Source organism: Artemia franciscana, chromosome 11 (genome assembly GCF_032884065.1).
Source record: "Artemia franciscana chromosome 11, ASM3288406v1, whole genome shotgun sequence".
Taxonomy (NCBI): domain Eukaryota; kingdom Metazoa; phylum Arthropoda; class Branchiopoda; order Anostraca; family Artemiidae; genus Artemia; species Artemia franciscana.
This window is the reverse complement of record NC_088873.1, coordinates 19554593-19577223: the sequence shown is the minus strand read 5'-3', so window position 1 is coordinate 19577223 and position 22631 is coordinate 19554593. Positions and strand designations below refer to the sequence as shown.

The window sequence follows — 22631 nt, the reverse complement described above, 5'->3', positions numbered from 1 at the left end:
CCTCCACTCCAAGTGTTTTCCAAGATTTCCCCCTCCAACTCCCCCCAATGTCAAAAGATGTGGTCGGGATTTGAAATAAGAGCTCTGAGATATGGATCCCTTCTAAATATCAAATTTCATTAAGATCCGATCACCTATTCGTAAGATAAAAATACCCCAATTTTCACGTTTTCCAAGAATTCCGGTTTCCCCCTCCAACTCCCCCCCAATGTCACAGGATCTGGTCGTAATTTAAAAATAGAGCTTTAAAGCACAAGATCCTTCTAAATATCAAATTTCATTAAGATCTGGTCACCCTTTTGTAAGTTACAAATACCTCATTTTTCCAAATTACCCCCCCCCCAACTCCACCAAAGAGAGCAGATCCGGTCCGGTTATGTCGGTCACGTATCTTAGGCAGGTTTTTATTCTTCCCATCCAGTTTCATCCAGATCTCTCTGCTTTAAGTATTTTCTAAGATTTCCCCCCCCCCCCAATGACGCTGGATCCGGCTGAGATTTAAAATAAGAGATCTGAGTTACGAGGCCCTTCTAAATATGAAGGTTCATGAATATCCGATCATTCCTTCGTAAGTTAAAAATACGTTATTTTTTTCTAATTTTTCAGAATTAACCCCCCCCCCCCCCAATAGAGGGGATCCGTTCCAATTATGTAAGTCATGTATCTAAGACTTTTGCTTATTTTTCCCACCAAGTTTCATCCCGATCCCTTTAATCTAAGCGTTTTCCATGATTTTAGGTTCCCCCCAAACTCCCCCCAATGTCACCAGATCCGGTCGGGATTTAAAATAAGAGCTTTAGACACGATATCCTTCTAAATATCAAATTTCAATGAGGTCCGATCACCCGTTCGTAAGTTAAAAATACCTCATTTTTTCTAATTTTTCAGAATTAACCCCCCCCCCCCCCAACTGCCTCAAAGAGAGTGGATCCGTTACGGTTATGTCAATCATGTATCTAGGACTTGTGCTTATTTTTACCACCAAGTTTCATCCCGATCCCTCTACTCTAATTGTTTTTCGAGATTTTATGTTTCCCCCTCCCTACTCCCCCCTCCCAATGTCACCAGATCTGATCGGGATTTAAAATAACAGCTCTGAGAAACAATGCTTCCAAACATCAAATTTCATTAAGATCTGATCAACCGTTCGTAAGTTAAATACTTCATTTTTTCTATTTTATCCGAATTAACGGCCCCCCCCCCAGATGGTCAAATCGGAAAAACGACTTTTTCTAATTTAATCTGGTCCGGTCCCTGATACGCCTGCCAAATTTCATCGTCCTAGCTTACCTGGAAGTGCATAAAGTTGCAAAACCAGGACCGACAGACCGACAGAATTTGCGATTGCTATATGTCACTTGGTTAATACCAAGTGCCATAAAAAAACTGATGAGTATTTTGATCTAATCAAATCTTAAAGCCGACAATAATTTTTTTTTAATTCCAAAATAATTACTAAACCTGTTTCGGGTTTGCATCTAGATTGCTATACTTGACACTGTTGTTGTGTGGTATCAAAAAATAGAGCAAAAAATGCTCTATTCAACAGTCAAAAACTTATTTCTATAATATATACTTCCTGGCTGCAGTCCCTTCAAACACTTTACATATTTGTGTTCCGAAGTCAAAAATTCCCCTCAAAAGACTAGATCCAGCTGTAATCGGAGCGTGTGAGAATGCATAAATTACACCAAGGGACTAACCTCTCGGATTGTTCAGGAGCGATTCAGTCAAATATTGGTTAGTTGTAACCTGTTTGAACAGAGTCTAGAGAATAAGTAGCGTGCAGACATCAAACTGCCAGTTATAAATACATATAAAAACTATATTGTATAAATAATTACAAGAAGAATTGCTAAGGATAGCCTGCGCCTAATCATAATTTTGAGTGAGAAACCCCTTAAGTTCAACCTTCTCATGTTTGTTTAGTTGCCGCGACGGAAAAAACTGATACCTTTGTATTTGACTGAGTTGCCGCCTAAGAAAAAGAACTGACTAGGGAGTAAAATGCTTGGACTTTGGCTGGGCCTTAAGCAGTGAATATTAGCTTCTTGCTTTGTTCCATTTCCATGCGTTTATTGCAGCTTTGTCGGCTCAACAGAAATCACTTTGGGCTCTGCACAAATATTTCTATGAACCTGCCATGCGTCAATTGTGTTGGAAAAAGGGTTGGCTTAGCCGGTCAAATCTTGCTAGACGTAGCAAAAACCTGTATCTTTCCATGAAAACTCATTAACACGAACCTGGTCTTGCGCTAATTATTTTCGCATTTTAGGCGTTATTTAATAAAAACACCGAAATCAAACAACAAAACATAGCAGAAAAAGTGAGTGAATCAGAAAATACCTTACGAACAGATGAACCAAACTTGGCTGGCGCATATAAACTGGAAGATGTCAAACGCTTCCTGGAAGAATGGCTTCAATGCAGTGATCAACCAGAATCAGAAGATATAAGCATAGTGACACAATACTTTATTGATCTGATACATAACAAGAAACTGCATGTGCTTGACCTCCTGGTCAAATATTTGCTCCGGTTGCTCAAGACCGGTAAGTTTGATCAATGGCGTGAGCCTGTTAAATCTATTGTTGATCATGTTCAGTTTATTATGTTACAAGTTCATGGTGGTCAACTAAAAGTTGAAGAGTTTTAAGTTTTCTATTTTTATATTCGATTTATATATATATGATTTTTAGATACTGATTAAAATCTCATTTGTAACAAAGGGTCCAGGAAATTTGACTCCCAGCTTATAAATGAAAAGAAAATATACTACACCCGTCGCCAACTGGGAATCCTAGTTGAAAGTAACAGACAGTTTACCGTTGTGTAATTTATGAATATAAAAATTTGAAAAGAGGGATTTAAACTTGTGTCCTTAAATGCTTGTTTTAAGGAAAATACAATATGGGAGACCTGACTGTTGAAATTTTTCTTGGGGTCTGAATGTCAGCACCTTGTCAGGTTTAATTTTAAGGCTTCATAAAATATCGGGGTAATTGTTATTCAAACGAAACACACCCAAGAAGTGAAGTTAGTTTAATCCTTTTGAAATGCAACCTTCAGTTTATTTAATAATATTATTTCAGCTATATATTTGCACATTGTAAAGAGGGAGGCTTTAAATAGATTAGGTTGGAGGAGGAGCGTGCGTAGCTGTGTTGGCCTCAGGCGGCTTGGTGCTGCAGTGAGTTATTAGTAGTAGTAGTAGTATTTGCACATTATTCTGCCTCACAGATCTCTGTGTAAAAAATTTGCTCATGGCCTTTGTTTCATGAACTGTTGTCCTAATGTGCTTCTCACTTCCCACAGAAGGAAAAAGCTACGTTCCAATACTGAATTACGAAGTTCAAAAAACGGGGAGCGAAAAATTCCACCTCTGTTAAAACATGGTTGCCAAAGACAACACTTTACTGTCCCACTTATGAGCTTGAAGCTCAAACCAGCTGTCGTAAATCAGCCAATGCAGATCCCTCCCCCCTCATACCAACCACTTCTCGCGAAACCTTGGAGAAACTGGCAAGAACCAACATCTGCCAGCCTTCCGACAATATATCCAGTACTAGCAACCAACCAGTTTGGAATTTCAAAGAAATCAAAGAATCACCGACCCCTCAAACCATGTCTTCCGAGTATCCCAACTTGGAACCGATTCAATGTGCTGGCAAGGAGATTCGAGACCGCAGTGTAAAGCCCTTCTTTCATCCCTATATATTTCCGAAAATACTATTATCAAATGTCCGGTCACTTATGAACAAATTAGAAGAGGTTGAACTTTGCTTGAAGAATGAACTGGTTGATATTGCTTGTATCTGTGAATCATGGTCCGCGACTGAAGATGTTGTAGCATTTGAAGGATATGATACCTATTTCAAACCTAGAACGACACCCAATGATATTACAGTAACACATGGTGGTGGTGTTGGTATTATTTGTCGATTGTCTGTAAGAAATCGAGTTCTCACTTTCAGTAATATACCAGATAAGCATGGTTTTGAAGTATTATGGTTGCGGTGCAGGCCTAAGAAGCTTCCCAAGGAAGTGGCATCACTGGTGATATGTGTTGTTTACTATCCGCCCCGTGGCCCCTATCGTAAAGACCTAGTGAATTACTTACAGAATTGCACTGACAATGTACGATCCTTGTATCCTAATGCTGGTATCATAATGTGTGGTGACTTTAATGACTTAGATGCCAAATGGCTAAGTAATTCACTATCACTTAAGCAGGTTGTCAATGTGCCCACAAGAGGTAACCGTATGTTGGATCTCATTTTTAGCAACTGTCCTGAATATTATAATACTCCAGTTACATTACCCCCATTAGGTTTGAGTGATCACCTGTGTGTTGCTTGGACACCCAATCATTTATCCCAAATAGACAAATAAATAGTGTGGTGTACAGGCCTTTCACACATGAACTAGTAAATCTCTACAAGAAATGGCTCACAGATCGTGACTGGCGTGATATTCTCTTATTGTCTGACGGTGACAAAATGGCAAGTTTATTTTGTAAGGAACTGTTCGAAAAATACTGTGAAATTTTCCCACAAAAAAAAATATATGTGACATCTAATGATAAACCATGGATTACTCTAGAGATTCGGAATCTGATAAAAGTGAGAAACGAATTGCATTTAACTGGACAATGATAATATTGATCCCCAACAGTTTAGATTTAGATCCGGGCATAGTACTGTTCATTATTTGGTTGCATTGTTGGATACTATCCTTAAGCACTTAGAAAATAATGGGGCCTATGTTGATGCATTATTTGCAGACATAGTTAAGGCTTTTGATAGTCTCGATCATAATGTAGTTGTGGAAGAAGCAAAAGCTATGGGTGCCCGTCCATTTGTTGTACGAACGTTCGCTAGTTTTCTTTTTGAAAGATCGCAGTGTGTCCAACTTCCTGATCATGAGCCATCTGAATTTGTAAATATTTTTTGTGGTTCGCCACAAGGGACTAAATTAGGCCCGCTTTCTTTTCTTATTGTTTTTAACCGTATTTTAACAACAATTCGTGAGCGTTTTAAATTTGCTGATGATTTAACTGTTTTATCACTGCGACTAAGCCCTCCGACTACTGAACAGTCTGACTTCATCAAAATCTATCATGATCTAAAAGCTGAATTAGGAAAGGTAAAACTGACGGTCAGTGAAACTAAAAGCTCTTATATGACGTTTTCCTTCATAAAGGGTAACAACCACTCTTCTCATAATTCCATACTGCCAACAAAGAAAACTGTTAAAATACTTGGGATTCTTTTGGACAATGATTTAAGATGGAATTTGCACGTTGACTATCTGACTAAAAAAGGCGCCTCGCTTTTACATTCATTTTCCAACCTAAAAAGATTTGGTACACCAACTGAGGTTTTAAAGTCTTGTTAGACCTTCTCTTGAGTATCCATGCCCTGCTTGGCATCCGGGATTGACAAAAGATCAAACTGATAGACTTGAGACGATACAAAAAAGAGCTGTAAAAATTATACTTGGACAAAACTACTCAACTTACGAGGATGCACTGAAACAACTCAACTTGGACTCACTTGATAGTCGTAGACATGGCTTAACATATAGATTTGGACTAAATTGTTTGAATTCCCCAGCTCATTGTCGTCTACTACCCAATCTTGAGAGCCCCCCAACTGAAGGACCAGTTACAAGACTCCGACAAATAAAAAAGAATTGTCCACAGTTACTGACTTGCTCAACCTATAGTACTGAGAGATATCGCAAATCATTTGTTCCATATTTTACCCGTCATTTTAATAATATTGACGCGACCAATATTTAATGTTTGATTAATATGTGTTTGATTAATGTAATGTTTGTTTAAATTTTCCTGTGAGTGTTTTTGAAGGTATAAATTATTTTTGTCATGACATGCTAATGCTACCTCCGGCTATTGTAGTGAATCAATATATTCTATTAGTGGGGATTGAAGTATTTGGATAGAGCCCCCAACCTACCCTCCCCCCTAATGTGCAAATACATGACCCAAATTATACAAGTCCAATGCATTCTGTCACCCATCATTAGTATTTGTGGAAATGAAACCGGTTTTCTGAAAAATAATCTAAGCGTAATTTTTGACTGTGTTTCATTTAATTAACAAGTAACAATATTGGTGTATTTAAATATATATATATATATATATATATATATATATATATATATATATATATATATATATATATGTATATATATGTATATATATATATATATATATATATATATATATATATATATATATGTATATATATGTATATATATATATATATATATATATATATATATATATATATATATATATATATATATATATATATATATATGTATATGTATATATATATATATGTATATATATATATATATATATATATATATATATATATATATATATATATAACATTTATATTTTACACAGTTCTAAAATTATAGCCATTTATGCTTATTCGCCGTGGTAGGAAAATGCCCTACTACTCATAGGTAACCCATAACAAAATTATTCAGCCAAAGCAGAATCAAAAGTTTTGAGAGCTTCTTGAAAGCTTATTAGCTTTCAAGAAGCGTCAAAATTTTGACTTGAGCGTCAAAATTTTGACGCTCAAGCGTGTGCAATGTTCACTTGACTGGGAAAATAACGGCTTTTTCATTAATCCTTTCTCGCTTATTGAGTTTTGCCAGGATTTCGATCAACTAGAGGTAAAACTGATTTTTTGCATAGAAACTTTGAAAATAGTCGCGGAAAATGTAAGAAGAAAGTGTAAGAAATTCTTCTTCTTCACTTCATCTAGAAAATTTACGTGCAGCTTAAATTTCCATTCATATCATCTGACATCAATAAAAAAGAAATTTCAATTTCTTTTTGATTTTTGTTGTAAAAACAATTTATTGAAAGCTTTGCAGTATCTTGGTGTCATTTAGATATATAATCAAATATCGGAATTAGCCACTGTTTTTACTAGCCAAGTTGACTATTTTCAAGATGACTTAGAAATATTTATTGTACGTGCTTTCGCATATTTTTTTTCTATGTGCGTCCGGTATTTAACTCACTCATCTTCCTGTTTCTCTAGTGTCAACTGGATTTTAGTATAACGTGATTTGACAGATATTTTACCACACTTTACTTAACTTGCCTTCTCTGTCTGTTTGTTATCACAACTCGAGATGCTCATTTTGAGACCTTCCTCTCATCCGATTTGGCTCGAAATTTGTATACAACTTTGCTTTAGCTAACATTTTAATATTCTGATAAATTTGGATCTAAAAATGCTTAATTAAACTAAAATATAGTCACAATTTAATTACCTCGATTCCTGTTATGAAACAACGCAGATACATCCAGTGGCGAGATAAAGAATTTGTATCGATTTTATGTTTTTGCTCTTACGTACAAATAGCTTAAAGGCAAGAATGCTTCTCAAAATACTTTTATCGTGAGTTGATTATTATCATCAAATTGGATTGTAACTGTAAATGTTTCTTGTATGAAATAATATAATGTTTCGTGGTTTTAATATACTATGTATTGAAGAATTAAGTAGACACGATTTACACAATTTAAGAACAAAAATTAAATAAATACTTTATAAAAAAATTTAAAAACCATATCTTACAAATGGACTAAAAAGGGGAAAATAAATTTTTCGGTTCTGAAGAATTGTTTGGATATACATACTTCAAAACGTTGTGCGCATTTTAAACAGTTAGATATCACATTTTAAAGTATGTATATCAAAAGTATTGTTCTGAACCTAAAAATTTATTTTAACCTCTTCAGTCCATTTTTCAAACGTAGCGTTTCAAATTTTTTTTTTTTTACAAAATATTTATTTTATTTGATCTTGCTTTGGTCTAAAGCACCTTAGCTTCCGCCAACAATACCATCTTTTTCTTCTTTCGAACAGAAATACAAATTTCGTTGTATGTATTTAATAGATGGCGATGTCAGAGGTCATTTTGAGAATTTCATAATATTCAGCACCATTTTTATATTTTGCATAAAACATTCGAAACAAGTTTGTGCAATCATGTCTGCTCCCAACTGTGAAAAATATATTAATACCTAATGTGCTTTGGCTGGAAAGCCGAATCTTTATTGAATTTGTTCAGTTTTAAGTCTAAAAGATGACGCGTAATCAACAAGTATAACCACGACGCTCCCTTTCACGAGCAATCTCAAATAGTATCGCCATTTTAATGCCGCACTCTTGGACCTGCTAGAGGAGACAACCCATATTGAGTTTTGGATAAACAGTTCTGTAGTATGAAGCACTTCCACTTGCAATGATCTCTCAAGAGGCATCATCCCTGGGATCCTATCTATTGCTTACTCAAAAGAAACATTCAACATATACAAAATGAGATTACAGATGGTGGTATCACTTTCTTCAATTGCTCTGTGTTCGTGCCACTTATAGTTTGGCAAATAGTAATAACGTGTTTTTGAAATTTACAAGCATCTTGAGAAGTAAGGAAGATAAAGGAAAACAGATAGGACCAATCCACCGAACGTCTCGATTCAAAGGTGACAGGCTAAACATGTTAGCTTTGCAAACCAAAAAACAAGAGGAAAGAGCTCATATGGTACTTGTGACAAGATCGGAAGAGCCAAGAGCATGCAGCTCCCCAGATGGTCGAATGAGGGAAAACGACTATTATGAAGACAATTTGTGCAGGACCCTGATACACCTACTATTTTCATCGTCCAAGCACGTCCAGAAGCACCGAACTCACCAAAGCACTGGACCCCCCTCAAAATACAGCGGATCCGGTCCAGTTATGTCAATCACGCATCTAAAACTCGTGCTTATTCTCAAACTCGCAAAAGCACAAGAAATTCCCCCAACTCTCCCAAAGAGATCAGATCTGGTCCGGTTATGTCAATAACGTATCTAGAACTTGTGCCTATTTTTCCCATCAAGTTTCATCTCAATCTCTCCACTCTACGCATTTTCCAAGATTTTCGTTTCCCCCTTCCACCCCCCAATATCCCAGGATCCGATCCGAAAATGGAGCATCTGAGACATGACATCTTTCTATATATCAAGTTTCATTAAGATCCGATCATCCATTCGTGAGATAAATATACCTCGTTTTTCATGAGCTCTGAGACACGAAGTCCTTCGAAATATAAAATTTCATTAAGATCTGATAACCTGTTCGCAGGTTAAAAATACCTCATTTTTCCGAATTAACCGTCATTCCACGAGTTCGCCAACTTTCATCGTCCTAGCTTATCTGGAAGTGCCCGAAGTAACAAAACCGGGACCGACAGACAGACAGAAATTGCGATCGCTATATGTCACTGTAAATATCGAGTGCCATAAAAACTTCTTTAGATGTTCAAATCAGTATGTGATGTAATTGCTGATTTTTTTTACTATTGACGTATGAGTCTTTGACTGTTATTTATTTGATAGATTAAATGAGCGACTGCGATTATGACAGGTGCAAAGTTCGGGACCATGGGTTCAACTTTGCTTTCAATGTTAGTATGCAAGGGTTTATCATTACTCGGGGGAACAATAGAAACTTAATAAAGTAACTTTTTAAAGTGATAGGCAATGCAAAAAGAAGATAATTACAGCTGCATTGAGTGGCCATATTTCTGGGCGCGCTATTTCCGCAGAATGGACAATAAATGTTAGATATTTAATTTCAACCACGATAATAATCATCCTAATCGATTGAACTTCATTCTTTCAGGAATCAAGAAATAAGCCATTAGAAGACAACCTAAAGTCTAGGTTTTTTTTTTTTTTTTTTTTTTTTTTTTTTTTTTTTTTTTTTTTAGTCTTTGAAATCTTTGATTGGCTCTTAACTTAGTAGATTTACAAGCATATTCTCCAAAACCTAGGGACAAAAAACAAACAACTTTTACCATCGAACAGTAGATAATTTCTTCAGAAGCCAATTCAACCACGGCTATTTAGAATTACACTTCAGAATAATCTTAGTACACAAACACACTCGGAAACTACAATGAATATGGGAAAACACTCATAAAGGTATGGTCAGTGTCAATTAAAACCAGAAAGGAATCCTCTTTTAGAAATTTCTAGCTTTGGTTTTTGGCCTCTGAACGGCTTAAACAATATAATTGTTGAAAATAATTATTTCACCTTCTAAAAATATACATATATATTAAAGAGTAATTCTCCGTAAAAAGTATATTCCTTTCTCAAGGGAGTTGCATAAAAACCAAATAAATTTACAGATACAAAGATGCAGCAAACACAATATCTCGCTTGATCAATTTGATCGAATCAGTGAATTTGATTTCAAGATCGTTATTTCCAATGGCTTTAGCAGCCTGAATCATCTGTCGCAGTAGTTCTTCTAATCGTCGCATACAACGGATAATGCTCCCTGAAAAAAAGACAATATTGTAATAGGGTAATTTTGGAAAATTCAAATAGAAATTTTATATTTTTTTTAAAAGAAAGTAGTTTCGGCACCAATCAACAGCACATGCTTGTTTCGTTTAAATTATAACCCATTTTCTTTTATTGAATGCGCATATGCGGCTATCTCATATCAAGATATTAGTAATTAACAGGAAATAATGGCTGATAGAAGCCAGGGTCTGTTTATAACACCTTTCCATTGAATTGCGACTGGGCTTGGCTATTGCTTGCTGGATCTACATCGTAAGATAATAGCAAATATGTGTATATAGTTTTCCCTTTTTTGCAACAAGGGTTATGTATGTAATAACCTGACTAAGAATTTATTATGGTTATCACCAAAGTTATACTGAAAGAGAAGTTAGCTATGGAGAATTTCTCGGTGACATCGAAGCTATTCGATCAGAATTGTCCATTTCTGAGAAGATTATTCGGTCAGAATTGTCCATTGTATTCATCTACATTAGTAGATGGTTGTGATTTTGACGTCCTTCAAAGATTAATATTTTATAGCAAAATCTCCTCTTTTTTTATATTTGAAACAGTTAAGAATAAGTCAAGTACTTAAAAAATTCTAGAAAATTTGAACGGATCGATTTAGCCATTGAACGATTAATATTTAAAAAGTAATTCAAATCCATATAGCAATCGCCTTTTGAACAAATGCCCAGGATAAACGATCACTATCTGGACAAACTCTTTCTGACATTTTATAGACAAGTAGTTGAGCTAAGTCAACTAAACTGCAATTTACAGTGTAAGTTGTCCCTTATTTGGGAACTAGTTTCTTATATACTTAATCAAACTCATACCAGAACCCATACGAAGGGAACGGAAAACAAATTTAAATACCCCAAGTTGCTTTACTATAGTCTCTAATATCCGCTATAATGGCACAGTTTTCACTTACAAAGCTAAACTAAGTTTGCAAAAAAGAGGGGATTTTGCTATAAATATTAACCTTTGAAGGACGTCAAAATCACAACCATCTACTAATGTAGTAGACAATTCTGACCAAATAGCTTCGATGTCACCGAGAAATTCTCCATAGCTAACAAAACAAAACTAAGCTTGCGAATTAAGATTACAAAATAAATAATTTAGTCACTAGCCCGGGCTAGAAGACAAAATAAAGAAGTCTGTAGAAGCTTTTGTGACAAAGAAATTTCGTCACATGATACTGCCTTTGTTGTTCATTCTTGGGCAACGAGTTGCAGGAGATTGAAATCCCTGACGGATACTTTATTCGCGGTGAAATAGCAGTAAAATACTCAAATTTTTTGTTTTCACAATTTGCAATCAAGCCTATCAAGAATAAAATTATAAGGAGAAACTTGAGATGGCTTTTCGCATTTAATTTTCACATTTAGTAAATACACTTCTATATATTCAAAGGTTTTTTTTTCAATTCTTGCCTAAATTGAATTACCCTTTGTCTGAAACTTGCTCACAGGGTCCGAATAACAGTCGGGTCGTTTGCCAAACACTGCAAAGCAATTTTTGCCATAGAACAAAGTAATCACATACATGCCGGAAATAAAGTCACGCCCCAAAAAGTAATGATTCCCCCTACCTTCATAAATATCTGTCATCTGACAAAGATCTCCAAATGGCGCTCCTTTACACCAGGCAGCAACAACATCCATTAGATAAGGCTTGAACTTTTCAACATATTCATCTTCTTGCACTTCCAGCTTACAGTCATTACTGATTTTGGCTATCCGCCGCGCAAGATCCTAATATAAGAATAAGAATTAAAAGAGAAGAGGCAGAGGGAAGAGCTAAATTACTAAAAAAAAATTAAGAGGAAAAGGAAATAGCAGTTTTTTTACGTATATCTTCACTATAAATAGGAGAAACGTTTTTTTGGGTTATTTACTTTTGTAGACATAATGCATTTCATTTATTTCATAAATAGTAACAACGATCTTATTTTCTTACTTATTTAGCGTTACAAGCAAACCCCCTTCACACTCATTACCATTGGAAGCAGCTCCAAAATAATGTTCAACAAAATAATGTGTTAGAAAAAAAAGGAATATAGTGAACAGTGGATCGATATGTGCTTCAGACTTCAATGCTTCATTTGATGGTATTAGTCTTAATTATACACTAGAGGCTCCTTCAAATATTTCCACAATATCCTAATTACAAAAAAAAAATGTCCTAAAGTCTAAATACTACAGAAAATACGGCAATTTCTTGATTTAAATTATTTGTTTTGCTTTTTGACGAAAAAAAGAAGAAAAAAGCTACTATGCTACTAATTGTTTAGAAAAGAATATTAGAACTTAATTTAAAAATTTCTCTCACAGCATGGTTGCCGAATCTGAATTTTTTTGAATCTTTACTCGTGTTAATATTGTATTTTTCCATATGCTAAAAATACAGACAAAAGTAAGTTAAAAAAAGGAAAAAAGAAAGCTTAAAGCCTGAGTCAAATTATATTCAAACTTGTGGAAACAATGAAATCGCGCACAACTACACCACCAATTATGTAACCTGTGAGTAACTTGATGAATTGGAGTATGTTCAACTTTCAAGCGTTGATATATGACTCACATTTTTTTTTAAAGTTACATACAAAATATTGTGGAGCAGAGGGGAAAAAGTGCTAAAACCCAGAAAGGATTTTAGGTCGAAACTTCAAAACTTCACACGAAAGATAGTTTAGATCAATATGGAGGCACTATTTTCTGTACCTTTGTTAAAAAGGAAGTTTCATTTATTAAATAGTAAATGGCAGATAAAAGATGTTAATTTACACAAAATTGGTAGCACAGTCTAATATCAGGAATTCAGGACGCATCTTGATGTTCATTAAATAATGTTGTTAGCATAGCAACCATTTTTTTGCTATTTCACTATCCACTTCAGTAGTACAAGCGTGGCGTTCAAATGAAGGAAGAACACGTATCGTTCATTTTTTTTTTATCAAGAGCTTTGACTATGGTGTTACTTGGGCATGAAAGAAAGGTAAGATTTTGGCACCAGGAACAAGTGAATACCTCGAACCAGAGTTTTACCAGAAGCAGTTTAGGTAGATGAAATAGTATTCACAAATGATGAATAGTATTGGGTAGTATTAGAATTAGGTAGATGGCTAGTTTTTGTTTGGATAGATGATCTTTTGTTTTGTTTACGAATTAATCTTGGGAATTTCTCCTTTTAACCAATAGAGAGATAAATATACAGATAAGTATTCAGATCCAATAAACAGTAGAAACACATACATCATCACATACAAAGCTCTACGACGGAGAATGCAAGAAGGAAAAACAAGAGCTAAGAGCTCATACGGCACTTGTGACGAGGCCGGAAGAGCCAAGAGCTCATATGCTATGAGCTCTAGCAAAATTCTAAGAACCAATAGATTGATTTTAAAGGGAAAACAGGGGCTTAATGCCGGTCGGCATTTAAAATAAGAGCTCTGACTCACGAGGTCCTTCTAAATATCAAAATTCATTAAGATCTGATCACCCACTCGTAAGTTATAAATACCTCATTTTTTCTAATTTTTCCTCTCCCTTCAGCCCCCCAGATGGCCGAATCGGGGAAAACGACTTTATCAAGTCAATTTGTCCAGCTCCCTAACACGCCTACCAATTTTCATCGTCCTGGCACAACCAGAAATACCAAACTCGCCAGAGCACTGAACCCCACCCCCTAACTCTCCCAAAGAGAGCGGATCCAGTACGGTTACGTCAATCACGTATCTACGACATTTGCTGATTCTACCCACCAAGTTTCATCCCGATTTCTCTACTCTAAGCTTTTTCCAAGATTTCCAGTCTCCCCTCCAACTCCCCCCAATGTCAACAGATCTGGTCGGGATTTAAAATAAGAGCTCTGAGACATGAATTCCTTCTAAATATCAAATTTCAATATGATCCGGTCACCCGTTCTTAAGTTAAAAATACGTCAATTTTCTTAATTTTTCCTAATTAACACCCCCCCCCCCGATCCCCCAAAGAGAACGGATCCGTTCCAATTATGTTAATCACGTATCTATAACTTGTGCTTATTCGTCCCATCAACTTTCATCCCGATCCCTCCACTCTAAGCGTTTTCCAAGATTTTAGGTCCCCCCCCCCAATTTCACTGGATCCAATCGGGATTTAAAATAAGAGCTCTGAGACACGATATCCTTCTAAATATCAAATTTCATTAAGATCCAATAACCCGTTCGTAAGTTAAAAATGCCCCATTTTTTTCTAATTTTTCCGATTTAACCGTCCCTATTTCACAACCATTTCAGTTTGACAAAATTAAATACATAAGTGTTTGAAAGAAAAACAGAAACAAAACAGAAACGTCTAAATACCTTGAACGGAATATGATAGGAAAAATATGTATAGCGCTAATCACTAAAAACCGTTTAGTTTAAACAGTTAGTCTAAATAAAAAAAAAAAAAATTATAAAAATAAACCTCACATTCCAAAATTTGAACAGACAGAGCCAAAATCCCTCAATTTGCTCTGAATGCCTACCCGTTAAAATATCGGTTAGGAAAGCTTACCATTAAACGTTATTGACAGCTAAACAACGTTGCAGACCCTCTATTGTAGTAAAAGAGTTGGAACTTATATATATATATATATATATATATATATATATATATATATATAAAATATAAACACATTCTTTCTCAATGATGAAGTAAGCACTTAAAACAATAAACCAAGCATTCCAGATTGATTTATCGTTCAGCATTGTAAAGACACTCAAGTTACCGCTGTTACCGACAGACATAGATATACTCATGTTCGATCAGTATTTAGTACATATACTAGATTAATGTATTTTGAATTCGTTATTTTTTTTTCAAGATTTTTAGTTTTCCAAAAATGCGTTATATTTCCTTGTCTTCCTCGCACAAACATATTATAATAAAAAAAAAGTATTACTTTTTTTTTGCTAAACGACGAAAGCATATAAGAATATCTGCCGATTATAAAACGTTCACCGTTTAGGAATAGGAGCAAAATAATGTTGCGACACTGGCGAAATTTTTGGCCCCTTAGACAGAACATTATCTATCCAAATACAGAAGTAAGTACGCAAAAGATCTCTTTTTGCACGACGATGCTTTTTTTTTATTTCATTTGGACTAAGAAGAAAAAATGAACAGGAAATAAGAGTATCTATGGAAGGAGAAAGTATGGTTATAAATTACCTGCATCTGTTTCAAAGGACCAGAGAGTGAGTCAACGAGACGTGGCATTTGATTGGATTTTTCGTCACAAACAAAACAGCTTAATAGTGATGCAGTCTGTATTGAGTCTAAGCCATTAAAAACGTTATTAAATAACAATTCTGTCAGCAATAGTTCATCGCCACTGAAAAAAGAAAATCATTACAAATATTCAGTTATCCATATTGATTTGTATTGAAGTTATCCATAAACTCAAGTATTTCGGATCATTATTAGACATCAACAGCGGATGTAGCGAAGAAATCCACTGTCGCATTACATCAGCTTCCGCTGTCTTGGCACAGCTGTGTAAGCCGCCATGAAAAGGAAGGAAATTCACTGGAAAACAAAAATCCGTATTTACGATACCCTAGTCCGATCGGTTTTACTGTACGGCTGCGAGACGTGGCCCTTAAAAGTCGCCGAGACACACACCCTCAACACTTTTGAACATAGATGCCTGAGGAGCATACAGGGGTTACGTTACAGCGACCAAATACGATCATCCGCCAACGATATGACCAGAAGTACGACATCACAACTAACATTCGACGCCGCCGCTTGTCCTGGTTGTCCGCTTGACTGCCGAAGAGCAGCCAAGACTTACAAATAAAAGCCTACGCTGCAAACCAGCACCTGATCGGAGGAAACAACATAGAGGACAAGCCAAAACTTGGCTCAACACCGTCAAATCTGACCTCGAGCCGATTCTAGAGATATAGTCGCAGATGGTACCCTTCATGGTTCGAAATTATCGCCCCATTAACCCGAGACCGAAGCCTGTGGAATTCAACAGTCTGCCAGATCCTGTCGCCAGGGAGAGCTACATAGCTTGTGTCCTGATCCAAGTATAAGACAGTAAGTAAGTGTTCTTTCTCTGAATTATCTTCTCACTGAGAAGCATCCTGGGAAATTGAAGTGGTAAAAGGAACGTGCGTGAAAGCAATATACCCTTAAACGGTAATAATAACAATAAAACGAGAATTAAAAGAAAAAGTAGACAAAAAAGAAGAAATTTTGCTAAAAAAGATTGACAGGCTAGACTTATATATTTTAATATATCTTATTGACAATCCAACCTCCAGGATTCATCCAAAAAATAAAGGCCCTCAATAAATAAAATTACACCCTCCTCCTTAACTTTGCATGGCGATTTCAAACAATCTAGCATTATTTTTAAGCTATCTTAACATCAACCCTGACAAACACCAGTAGGAACTTCCCAACTAACATCTGAACTATGAAAATGGATTTTAATATCATCAATTTCCTAATTACTTTGGGAGTTTCCAAATTAACCTTTTAAGCACATTTTAAATAAATTATGTAGAAAACTATCGAATCGGATTTATGTCTTATCTAAGCCTCTCTTGAACATGTACATCACCTGATAAATAAATCATAAGAAAGCGCTATTCTTTTTCTTCTTCTGAAAGGTTAGATCTTTAAGGGTTTACAATCTTCACTATTTGTTTTCCTATCCCAAAAACCTTGACGAAAGAAAAAGAAAAAGATCAACAAGTTTTCCCAATATACATAAAAACTGATCCTTTTCCCCCCCTTTTTTTTAAAGCAAAACCAAACTTCGTAGCAAGCCTCAATTGGGTAATCTGTCCTGGATTGACTCATATCAGAGTTTTAGAGACAAATATTATTGTCCAAGATATCCTCCACATATTTCTATTCATCTTTATTTCAATTAAAAAAAAACTTAATACTTGAATTCAGTCTGTTTCTTCTATGTAGATTCGTAAAAGTTGAGAACTACAAAGGGTTATAATTTTGTACCTTTTACAAAAGACTTCAGGGTTCGCAGTAAAAATACTAAACGAGACTCTCAGGTGACATGTAAATACCAGGCCGGGATCTAGTATATCTACCCAAAATTCCTCCCAATCCAAGGCTCGATTTCTATAAAGAGCTTTTTAGTAACCTTGTTAGAAAACCTGTTAATTTAAACGCAAAAAAATAATTTAATATGTGGAATGGTAAGAAGACATTTTTAAACAGAATTCTTACCTGCCAATTTCACAGGCAACTCGACCCTTCAACTCAATAACATCTGTAGCAGTACAGTAGCCCATTCGTCTAAGGATACGTTTCCTTGATTTTAATTCAGTCATTTGCAAAAGGGACTTAGCCTTTTTCAATTCTTCTTTGGCAATTTTAAGCTCAGCTCCAATCTTAAACAAAAAAGGAAATAATCTGTTTTTCTTTTTGTTACTCCAAAGAGTGGTATGCTTAGGATTTTGTATATAGAAGGGTGCTGATGCTGTCAGTCATTTTAATTGGAGTAAAACTTTGGTTTTTAATTATCTTGTTTTGGTTCCATCAAATACCGAAATGCTTATCATTTTGGATGTAATAGAGTGCAAATGCCATCAGACATTTTAAATTGGTGCAAAATTTTGATTTCATTCCATTAGACTAGGGACTGAAAAATATTTTCAAATTGAGCGGACGATGATTTTGTCATTTTGGTGTGCCATGGTTTGTCTCCAGTAAGGGTTATTTAGTACCTAATATTAAACGCTGTGTATTAAAAAGAAAGATAAAGTCTCGCAATTTCCCATACCGCCAAATTATAATTTTATAGTATATTAGTGTCCCTTTGGCCCAAAGACTTACGGTTTTAAGTTTCGAGTCGTTCTGAAGAAAAAAGTTTTGGTCCTTTTTTAGGCAACACTTTAACACAAACAATAGCTTTCTTTTTCAATTTTTCATTGGATATAAGGGCCCCAGAGACATGCAGATGCTGATCTTGAAGCTATTCAGAAAAACGTTTTTTGTCCTTTGTGGAGCCCCGTTTTCGGGAGAAATACTTTCTTTTTTCTTTCTTCATTATAGTCCTCGGAGTTAAGGACATACGTTTTGAGCTGACCAAAACAATAGAAGAGTATTCCTGCTCTTTTTTGCCCCATTTTCCCTGCTGCAAGTTTCAACCTGAACAGGGACAAAAAATAGGCAAAATTGAAATTATACTTATTCATTAATTGATGTAAGCGGTTTAAGTTGTCTACTGAAATTATTAAATCCTGGAAAACTACTAAATGTTCCTTCCCGATGAAATTTAGGTAACATTGAAATTTTCACTAACACTAGACCCATTCATAATAGGATTTAGTAAATTCTAGAGCTGGCTCAAGTTAGTTGAACTTTTTGGAATCTAAAGCCAGTCAATGAGAGAGCTTCATTGTTAATCCTAGCAGTCTAGAAAAAAACTGTGTTGAAATTTAAATATATAGTTAACATTTTCTGTCCCACCTAGTCTGAACTAGTTAATCAGATGAAACTTACTAAGAATGGGTTAGATTATAGTTAGATCTTGGTCGTATGTGTATCTGGGCATTAGGTATTACACAGGACATACCTGGAGCTTTTCCTTGTACAGTTTATAATGCTCCTCGACCTTTTTATCTTCATACAAAGGATGCTGTTTCAGTCTGCTTTCAAATGCTTCTATTGCTTTCCTAATATCAGCGTATTCCTTCTCCTTGATCTTCATATCTTTCAACGAGTCTAAAAGTGGGATTTCATTTGAAAACCGTCTTTCCACTTCTCTTATACTTTTCAGTACACTTTGTCTATTGTCGAGGGGCTTCAAGTCCTCGGGTACGTAAAGACGAACAGATGATACTTTCTGGATCAAATGAAGGTAACATGGTACAGCTTTCATTTCGCTTGGTTCACCAGGTCCTGGAGGCTTAATATTTGCTATGCTCTGAAATATACATGACTATTAAAAACAAGAACTAAATAAACTACAGGCGTCAGGAAAAAAGATAGGAAGTGTAAGAAGTAGAACCGACAGGTAAAAGATAGGTCAAACTGGAAAGATGGGCGTCTGGAAAAAAACAAATTCTGAAAATATCTAGGTTATCTAGTGACTCTTAAAACTTCAAAATTTCACCCAAAAACAAGTTCGGGGTTAGAACTTTACATAATGAGTCTTTTCTATTATACTAATCATGCTTTATATGAACGGGTTACAGGCAATATTTTCATGGCCTGTTATTTTTCTTATTTGTGTTATTATGTGGATCATTTTTGTTTTTCTTTTTTGTGTCTGTTTGTTATGTTTATTGAAACCATGTACCGAGATTTATTTTGTTTTTAATGACAATGGATAATTATGATCGTGATTCCCAGAGCAGTATCCGTCTTAATACTTTGGAAGCTTCTAATGGAAATTTTGGGGGTATATTTACGGAGCAGCTACATCGGAGTTATGACATTGGGGTAGCAGGGCATTATAGATCTGTTAGTTCCAAATATTTGTTTAAAGATGGAATCCAATCCGAGTATGGAGATGCGAGAGGCCTCAATGTTTTCCATCTTAATTGCCAAGGATTAAATTCTTCGTTTAATTTTTTAAATGAAGTATGTGATCTTTCGGTTTTCCAGGTCATCGGTCTTACTGAAACCTGGCTGAATGACCACAACTCCGCTCTTTTAAATATACCAGGATATAATTTCTACAATAGGAATCGACAGTTTCGGCAACATGGAGGAAACGGTGCATATATTCGAAGCGATATTGAGGTTTTGGTAAGAAATGACTTAGTAGTATACCAGGAAATGGTTTTTGAACCATTTATTCTTCAGCTTAGGCTGAAACCTAAAGATGCATTTGTTATTATATTGTATAGGCCGCCATCTGGCTCCATACCAATCTTTATGGATCTTTTGGATAAGCAGCTGGAGAAACTAGCAACTAGTTCACATCCATTTATGATGCTCGGGGATTTTAATATTGACCTAAGTGAGCTTGATGCGAGTGTTTCTATGGATTTTTTGCGGCTTTGTATGTCCTATGGTTTATTTCCAACTATAAATATATGCACACGAGTAACCACCTCATCATCAAAGCTAATTGACAATATTTTTTCAAATTTGTTTTTTTCAGCTCCAAGAGTTATTATTACAGATGTATCCGATCATTTTGGGATTTCAACAAGATTTGATCTCTGTATTCCCCAAAAGTTAGCAACAATAATTCCTAAGAGTCCAATGCACGTATTTAGCCAGAGTAACCTTCAAAAATTTAAGCAGGCAATTGCAGAAGTTGATTGGAATAATTTAATAGACCTTACGGATGATATAAATACGAGTTTTCAAAGATTTTACGATAAACTAATTTTGTTAGTGACAAAAACATTTATAATGGTTCGTTCGTCATCAAGGAAAAATAATCCTAAGAAACCATGGATGTCGCCTAGCTTGTTGCGCTGTATTAATAAAAGAGATAAACTTTATAAGAATGCCATAAATAATGGAAATGATCCGATCTGCTTAAGAATTTATAAAAATTATAGAAATGCCCTGAATAAATTACTGAGAAATGCAAAAAAAAATATTTCGTAAATAAATTCACTGAGACTTGTGGTAACCCTGCAAAAACATGGGAAATAATTAAAAGTGTAATATCGACAGAGAACTCTATTATTCCCGATGAAGTAGTAATGCAGAATGGCCTACCAACGAAGGAACCCGAAGAGATATGTAATGCTGTTTCCAAACATTTTGCTAATATTGGCGTAGATTTATCTTCCCGTATAGTATCTTCTGATGATGATCCTCCCTTGGAGTTTTTTATGAAGACTCCAATTGATATTTCTATGTATATGAGACCCTTCTCTCGTGATGAAGTAGAGAAGATTATCTTTGGGATGAAAAATACATCGGCGGGTAGTGATTCACTCAATCTTCTGGTGTTGAAAATAGCGTTTCCTTATGTTGCTGATATTCTTACTTCTCTCATTAATTTGTGCTTAAAACGGGGAACGTTTCCTGATTGCTTGAAAATTGCTAAGATTACCCCTGTTTTTAAAGGCGGTAATAAGAATGATCTAGGAAATTATCGGCCTATCTCAGTCTTACCCATTATTTCTCGACTGCTTGAAAAGTGTATTAATACTAGAGTTTATGATCATTTGGAACAGCATAATCTGTTAAATCCAATTCAATTTGGCTTCAGAAAAGGGAGAACCACAGAGATGGCATTATCATATATAACTTCTATAATCAATGGAGCTCTTGATAATAAGCTTAGAGTAGCGGGTCTGTTTCTTGATTTGGTTAAGGCATTTGACACTGTTGACCACCAATTACTACTTCGAAAATGTGAATTTTATGGACTAAGAGGGGCTACTTTAGCTTTGATTTGTGATTATCTCCAAAATAGAGAGCATTATGTTCACATTAATGGATTTTCTTCAAGTAAGAGTCTTGTTAAATATGGTATCCCCCAGGGTTCTGTGTTAGGGCCTACTCTTTTTTTGATTTTTATAAATGATCTGCCAAATGCTGTTGCAACTACTTCTAGAATAGGGGATATAGTGAATTCCGCACCTTCGGGAACCAGGATAACTACACCCTTATTTGCTGATGATGCGACATTGATGTGTGTTGCCTCAACTGAACAACAACTTACCTCAACAATTAATGCAGCAATGACTATGACATGTCTTTGGTTGAAGATAAACCGCCTTGACCTAAATATAAATAAGTCAAATTTTGTTATTTTTTCACGGTCCCCAAATTATTATCCTTGGATTATGGAAATAGCTACACCGAAGGGAATTGTTAAGCGGTCAAAGTCCGTTAAGTACCTTGGGATTATTATTGACGAAATTTTATCATTTAAGTGCCATGTAAAAGCTATAAGTAGAATATTATCGCGGAATTTAGGGATTATCCGTAAACTAAAACATTTATTTCCTTCAAATGTTATACGGTTATTATATTTTTCTCTGATTCATCCGTATATTTTGTATTGCTCGTCTGTATGGCTTGGGACATTCCCCTCAATACTTCGCCCAATCCGCGTACTGCAGAATAATGCCATTAGATCACTTTGTGGAATAGGGAACCGGGATTCGGTCAGGTCAATGTATAGTATGATAAATATAATGCCTGCAGCCGGATTGCGTGATTTTTATACACTGGTTTTTATGTATAAGTACCATTATGGGTGCGTTCCAGAATGTTTTACAGGAAGTTTTCGGGATAG

General features: G+C 35.3%; 2 protein-coding genes and 1 long non-coding RNA gene across 5 annotated transcripts in view; 2 read left to right on the top strand and 1 right to left on the bottom strand.

Annotated features, from left to right (window-relative positions):
• Positions 1-2728, top strand: part of LOC136032926 (DNA repair protein REV1-like) — an 82825-nt gene extending 80097 nt beyond the window's left edge. For all 3 annotated transcript variants that reach the window (XM_065713393.1, XM_065713395.1, XM_065713394.1), the window contains one exon: positions 2276-2728. In XM_065713393.1, coding sequence (XP_065569465.1) covers positions 2276-2656 — 381 coding nt within the window. In that variant the 3' untranslated portion in view covers positions 2657-2728. The remainder of the gene's footprint in view (positions 1-2275) is intronic.
• LOC136032933 (uncharacterized) overlaps positions 1-22631 on the top strand; it is a 417461-nt gene that overhangs the window by 104724 nt on the left and 290106 nt on the right. The window lies entirely within an intron of this gene.
• Positions 10173-22631, bottom strand: part of LOC136032927 (exosome RNA helicase MTR4-like) — a 46646-nt gene continuing 34187 nt past the window's right edge. Inside the window, exons 10-14 of the mRNA XM_065713396.1 lie at positions 18990-19340; positions 17639-17802; positions 15602-15764; positions 11998-12160; positions 10173-10386 (exon numbers count right to left, since the gene is read on the bottom strand). Coding sequence (XP_065569468.1) covers positions 10229-10386; positions 11998-12160; positions 15602-15764; positions 17639-17802; positions 18990-19340 — 999 coding nt within the window. The 3' untranslated portion in view covers positions 10173-10228. The remainder of the gene's footprint in view (positions 10387-11997; positions 12161-15601; positions 15765-17638; positions 17803-18989; positions 19341-22631) is intronic.